General features: G+C 31.6%; 1 protein-coding gene across 2 annotated transcripts; it reads left to right on the top strand.

Moving 5' to 3' along the window:
* Positions 1–1,135: 1,135 nt before the first annotated feature.
* On the top strand, positions 1,136–4,329 carry LOC107470259 (uncharacterized). 2 transcript variants are annotated; one of them, XM_016089655.3, is made up of 3 exons: positions 1,136–1,275; positions 2,774–2,832; positions 3,412–4,329. In XM_016089655.3, the coding sequence occupies exon 3, from the start codon at positions 3,494–3,496 to the stop codon at positions 4,061–4,063; it is 570 nt and encodes a 189-aa protein (XP_015945141.1). In that variant the 5' UTR covers positions 1,136–1,275; positions 2,774–2,832; positions 3,412–3,493; the 3' UTR covers positions 4,064–4,329. The 2 variants fall into 2 exon arrangements, with proteins under 2 accessions (XP_015945141.1, XP_015945142.1); XM_016089656.3 differs by having other exon boundaries at positions 1,137–1,275; positions 2,780–2,832.
* Positions 4,330–7,203: the final 2,874 nt, after the last annotated feature.

Here is a 7,203-nt window from a genome sequence, read left to right on the forward strand (position 1 = left end):
GACATGTTTATCTCAATAACATTATATTTGGTGCTACTAATAGAAGTTTGTGCAAGCACTTTTTTTTATATTATGCAAATGATTAATAAGAAAATTTATAGAAATATTTGGATAGTTATTTAGAAAGTGTATACAAAAATTAAAGAAAAATTTGATATTTAGATTTAATTTTTTATTTTTTTAAAAAATTATTTTTGACTATTGACAAAAGTTTTCAAAAGATACTACTTGACTCAAAATCACCAAATTCTAAAAATAACAAATATTTTAATTTTTAATTATATTCACAAAAAATTATATCAAAATTCGATCTTTAAAATCTTCTTTTAAGATTATATATTTAACAATTAATTATTTTTATCACATTTTAAGATATTTTAGAATATTTTTATTGTTAATAAATTTAAAAATTATTTTTTTAGTGATTTGATCATTTAAATGCATTTTTGATGATTTACTTGTTAAAATATTTATTTAAAATATTATTCAAGAAAATATATTTTAGAAAAAATTATTCAAAAGCTCCCTTCTCTATTATCTATGATCACTATTAACTAAGTACTTTTAAAATTATCTAAAGAATCGCTTCATCTTTGATTCATATTATGGTCTTAAAATAAATGATTAAATCTTTGATTCTTGTATATTATTCTGAAATTATTTTTTAAAAAAAATTAATGAAAGATAAAATAACAAAGATAAATAATAAGTTGTAAAAAATAAAAAATAGAGTAAATTTTTCATTCGCTCCTAACAATTATCTCGGAAAGACAATGAGATCCAAAAAAAATACCCAACTCAACTCTTAGTCTTTTTTTTAGGATTGATCGGCCTCTGTAAAAAAAACAATGTTGATTTTTTTTTGGCACAGGAATTAATTTGTCTCATAAAAGTAAAGCTCATGGGCCAATTGAATTTTTTTTTATTAAAGACCTTGTTGTCTTTCGAAATAATTATCAAAACCGTTTAAGATTTTTTTTCTAAAAAAATAACTATTTTTTTTAGTCATAATAATTGTCATTATTGATTTATAAGTGGGCTCAGCAATAAAGGCCGCAGCATACAGGGCTCATTCTTCTCTATTTTAAAATTCTTCTCATACTCCGTCCAACATATATAAACAAAAAAAAAACTGTTGCACGATCTCAAATTATTGAGTTGTTTACTTCTTTTTCAGATCAAATAATCTAATCTAATCCCATCGCTGTTTTTCTTCGGTCCTCACTTTTCGCAGCGGCTCCACTCGTCTTCCACATCAGTCACAGCTAACTGCAGGTTCCAATTTTCTGTTTCATGTGTTCTTCGCTTTCGTCTTTGTGCTGGTTATCTTGATTTGTTTCCGTCCTAATGCATCTTCCAACTTCAATTCTTTATGATTGTTATTCTTGTTATCATCATTGTTATTGTTGCTATTATTATCTGTTTTGGATATTGGTTGATCTTAAAGTTAGAACTTAGAAGTCAAAGGCTTTTGACATCACATCTTTTCTTTTGTGTCCAACCCCTACCGTTGGAGTTCAGATTTCAGTGGGTAGAGAGGCTGGCCAATCTTTTTGACGGTTACATTCAAAATCTAAACATTTAGGTCGAAAATCCTATATATATATGTTTGCTTTCCGATCACTTGCGATTCGTGTGATAAGAAGATTTAATGTCAATCTTGTATTGCCTTACTAAGAAGATTTGCATGTTCTTTGATCCATCACTTGATTCGAGTTGATTTTTACTCAGATATTAATAGAAACTTGGAATTAATTATGCACAGAATTTATGGTCTAATTTGGAGCAAATTTCTACATAGTCCCTAAATTTTTATGCTTGCATCAAGTTGGTTCCCAAATATTTTTTGAATCAATGTGGTACTGATATTTTCTCGGTGAATCATGTTCGTCCTGCGATTCATTAATGGAGTCCTTGCATGGATAGGTTTGTCATCAGGTGGTACTACAGTGGCTAGAAGATGACATAAGATGAGTTGGAAGAATAAGAATTTGTTTGTTTTACTGGGAAATAGTAGTTAATGTGGGGTGGGGTGTGAATTCATTTTTGTATTTGGTGTTTGAAAGGCAAATATGATGTTTTCGTTGGATTCACTCAACAACAAAATGGTCTCGTCTTGTTTGAGTGCCACTTTGGCAATTAACAGTTTGCGATAGCATTCTGTTAATGGAAGTTTTCACAATGTCTAATTTGATTGACGGGAAAATATCGGTTACCAAGTTGATTCAAAAATAATTTCTAGGACCAGCTTGATATGAGCATTTACTCATTTAACTTATTTGTATATAGATGTAGAAGAGTTTTAATCCTTATTATGTAGCTCTGGTAATTTAGTTGCTGCTATGGGTATATTAACATTCTTAGATATATGTTTAGTTTCTGGATTCTCACCGTTAGAGTATTTAAATATTAGTTAGGATGGTGTAGTTAGATACTTGAATTAATATCTGAATTTAACTTAAATAGTTATCTTTCTGCTCTTTTTTTTTTTTTCACACTACTAAACACCTATAAGTAGGTTGCACCGTGTATCATATTGGCTCTCAAAAATTGCAGATCCCCTTTTCTAAATCTCTTCCCTTAGTTTCTACCAATCACAAAATTAAATGATGATTATTTATTGTTAATTGGTTATACTTTATTGATAGATGAAGATGATAACAAGTAAATGGGAAAATAGGTTCTTGTCTACAGTGCTATGCATATATAATTTTAGTTGCTTCTTTAGTGTTATTATGTGATTGCACTTTGTGTGACTTTCATATTTCTGAAGTTGTAGTTTATCTTGAAATTGGAGACATAGTTTGAAGGGAAGCTTCCATGCTAGCCCAGGTAAATTTGCTTCCTAATTCTTGCCTCCTTAATTTTATGTATATTCACTTTTACAACTAAATCAGTATGAGCTTTTTATGTTTGAACATCAAGACATCTGTGACAAGTCCCTGGTTGGTGTTTGTTCTTCTGCACAAATCACTTTCTTTATGCCATGATGTTTGCATTTTGTTAAACATGACAGACACTCAGACAGGAATGGGATGTCGATAACTTGATATAAATCGCTCTACATCCATCAGTTCTTTCACTTTGTTTTTTTTAAAGGATTTTTTCCCCTTTAAGATTTGTTAATTATACATTAAGCACATGGATTGCAAGTAGCCCAAGTCAAGTTCTGTAATGGTTATTTATTGTATATTGTGGAAGGTGAAGGACAATAGTTATTCACACATATTTGTGAAAATGAGTTTTATGTTAATAATGTGGATATTGGTATTTTTATAATTTTATATTTATTATTGGTAAATATGTTGTATGGGTTAGAATGAATTAATATATATAGTATAAATTTAATTATAAAAATCATCTATCTTACCCTCTACTATGATATATGATTTGGTCTCTATATATTAACAGGCTTTGGAAGCTTAAAACAACAGTTCAGACCAACATCCAGTTCTAATTCTATAATTTTCCCATAAATTCTTCCTTCCATTCCATGGCAAATCCTTTCTCAGATTTCAAGTACTCAGATGGTCTAACTGTAGTGGGCATCTCCTTCTGCACAGCTATTGTTTGTGAGGCTATCTCATGGGTTCTGATCTACCGCACCAATTCATACAAGAACCTTCGCTCTTCAATCGACAAAGCCTCCAAGAAGCTTGAGACAATGAAGACAGAGAGCAACAAAATCAACATCAAGAAGTCTAAGACCAAAAAAATTGACCGTGTTGAGACGAGCCTGAAAGAATCTAGTCGTGACTTGTCTCTCTTCAAATTCAAGTCTGGGGGTGTGGTTGCGCTAGTTCTCTTTGTGGTCTTTGGTTTGCTAAATTCACTCTTTGAAGGCAAGGTAGTTGCCAAATTACCCTTTAAGCCTTTTGGTCTTGTTATGAAGATGAGCCATCGAGGGTTACAGGGTAGTGACCCCACTGATTGTTCCATGGCATTTCTATACTTCTTATGTTCCATCAGCATCCGAACAAATTTGCAGAAGTTCTTGGGTTTTGCACCACCAAGGGGTGCAAGCGGCAGCCTCTTTCCCATGCCCGATCCGAAGACCAGTTGATCATGTTTTGTTATGTATTGTAAACCTTTATTCCCTTATTTTTAGGTTGAAGATAATCTGGAGCTGCATAACTGTAGCAATTTATGATTTATGACCGGGTTCTTAATGCAACCATCATTTCCGTTTTTATAACTGATGCTGAAGGTGGTTAATTTCCAATTTCAGTTTTAAAATCATGATTTTCTTGTTAAGTTTTGATTTATATACAATAAACTGTACCCTTGGCTTCGCTACTATAGAAATGGATTTTCTTCTCAGTGTTTTAATTATGTTTTTTTTTTTTCGAAAAATGTTCTCCCAAAATAAGGCCAATAATTTGTTTATAGCATCTCCTAAGAGAGGGAAGAAAATAATAATTATCATGTGATTCCTGATGAATGTCATGTATGTCAGTTAGTTATAAATTTTGCTTATGACTGAGATTTCCATTGAGTAGGTAACAAGCCTTTAATGGTTTCATAACAACGTGGCTCCATTATTTGCTTGGCTCGAGCTCTTTTCATCTTAACACTTCCAGTGTTTCTTAATGGAGAATTTTCGTTTAAGTTGAGACATTTTGATTTGAGGTAATCTTTAAGTGAATGGTTTCGATGAGCTGTGGTTAGATTCTCTTGTGAATGGTCTTTTCATATTTTGGTCAGGAGAATAGGTTGGACAACTTTCAATACTAGACATTATAGCATGATAACGTCACAACAGTCACCCACACTATACACTCACTCACCCAACACTAAGGCTTCAGAGAAGCAAATAATTGTGCAAATACAAACACCAAATACTGGAACTTGTCCCCCGTGGGGATCGAGCAACTCCTGATCAGTGATGCTATGGGGAGGTCTCTGCCCCGTTTTAGTGTAGGCTTTTTGGTTTTTTAGGCCTATGGCACTTTTGTTTACCAAAACCCCACTAAGGGTTTCTTGTGAATGGTCTTGAGTAATATCTAGGTTGTTTTTAGTTAGTGTCTCCCACAATGACAATTGTGTCTGATCCTTAGTTTTTGGTGGACAGAGGATTGGAAAATTTTGTTTCAGTTCAGAACAAAGACATCATATATTTTTGTATTTGGTTCTTTCTTTAAATAAATTTCTTTTTATTTGTCTCTTTTTCGAAACAATGACTAAGTGGTCTTCATAAATAGAAGCTATGTGATGAAACACAGACCCTGAAATAATAACTATCTTTTGATATAGCACAAATGCCCAATCTTAAAATTAGCCAATCCCCGTCTCGCCCAAAAATCTAAGTAATTACAATCCAAAAAAATAAAGTAAATAAAATATGAGTAATTCCCAAACGTTATTTATGTATAACTCGACCCTACTTATTTAATCGCAATTTGATTTGAAAACCAATCATGCTACGTTATCAATACTATTTTTTTTTTCACGGTATCCCCCAACTCAGCAGGTCAAGGACTAATTTACCGTGGTACTAAATTCCATTTAAGGGTTTGCCGCTGACCAATGAGTTGCTGCATGCACAAGGCGGAATTCGAACCCCCGACACTTGCTTAAACGGACTAGTGAGCTAACCACTAAACAATCCCAACTTGGTTACGCTACTAACACTATATCTGCCAACTCTTGTCAATTTTCAATAGGCTGGACCAAAAAACTCAATAACCTCAAAAAGCCACATCCCCATTTACCCAAGACAAATCCTAATTGATTCAATTTAGCTAAGTGAAAACCTAATTTACATAGGATTATCGTGTAGTCTCTTTCCCCCAACCTCTTCTCCTTCGGTGCCGTTCATTCCTTCCTGCACGTGGTCAGCGCCGCTTTCAACCAAGGTTAGCGCCGCTGGAACGCCGGTCATCGACCCAAACAGGGCACTTCGAGGTCACAACTGCGCCACGAAGACGCATTGACTCAACAACTCACGCTACTATTTGTGTTTTTTTAGGGAAAAAATTGAGTATATCATTTGTGTCTTTTTATTATTAGTCAACGTATAATTTGTCCTGTTGTAATAGATTTCGAAATGAGTCAACGTATAATTTATTTTTAGATATGTCCGGTGCTGATTTTTGTAGAGTAGGAGCCATGTCTTGTGATGATGAGTAAAAAATTAGAAGTACTCACATTAACATGTTACCTTGAATGTGTCTTAAAAAAAAATTTTGGTTTATTGCTTGATCTTTAAATTGAATATGCATAGTTGATTGTTGTTGAGTTTTTGGTTATTACTTGATCTTTAAATTGAATATGCATAGTTGATTGTTGTTGAGTAAACAAAACATAATTAGTTGGATTATTTTAATTTGTTTGTAATGGGTTGTATTTTGGTTTATGAAAAGCATAGGTTTAAGACAAGCATATTCAATTACTACTTAGAGTACTTGCTAATGAAGCTTAATTAAAAAAATAAATGGTTACAACATGGATGATTAAATTATGTGCTTATTTTTTTTTTAAATTTACACTTAGGTTTATATCGAGATTTTTAAATAATTGATTGCTTTACGGCCTAACGAGTGACCATTGTGAAAGAGTAAAATTAATTTTAAATTTGTTGTGTTTTGTGATCAAATTTAATTTATATGGAATGTTTCAAAAAGGTTTTTCCATACACAAATTGATTATATTACTATACATATAGGTTAATTAAGTGGCTTAGGAAAAAAATTGGTTTATGACCTGTGTGTTTGATTACTGCTTAGAGTACAATTTTAGGAAACCTAAAAAATAAATATTAACAACATAGATCATAAAATCTTGTTAATCAATTAATGCAGTCAAAATCAGAGTTAAAATTACATTGAGTTTTATGATGAATTTTTTATATAATTGTTTGGTATATGGTATAAGGAGCGACAAGCGCAACGGTGCATTTTCAATTTTAAATTGATGTGTCTTGTGATCAAATTTAGTTTTTAAGGAATATTCCTAAAAGGTTTTACCTACTCAGAATTGATTCTATTACTGTAGGGATAAGTATTATTTTGGTTCCTAACGTTGAGAGTCAGAATCAAAACCGTCCCTGATGTAATCTTTAATTTAGAATCATCCTTAATATTTCATTTCATTTTAAAATCGTCCTTTCTAATAAAATTTTTTAATAAATGATAAAACTACCCTTTTTTTATAAATAGTTATTTTAAATAAAAATATATAAAATTAAAAAAAAAGAAAAGACAT

This window comes from Arachis duranensis, chromosome 6, assembly GCF_000817695.3.
Source record: "Arachis duranensis cultivar V14167 chromosome 6, aradu.V14167.gnm2.J7QH, whole genome shotgun sequence".
In the NCBI taxonomy this organism is placed as follows: Eukaryota; Viridiplantae; Streptophyta; class Magnoliopsida; order Fabales; family Fabaceae; genus Arachis; species Arachis duranensis.

What these genes read in the sequence shown, in the direction of transcription:
- LOC107470259 (XM_016089655.3), top strand. Translation starts at nt 3,494, where the DNA reads ATGGCAAATCCTTTCTCAGATTTCAAGTACTCAGATGGTCTAACTGTA.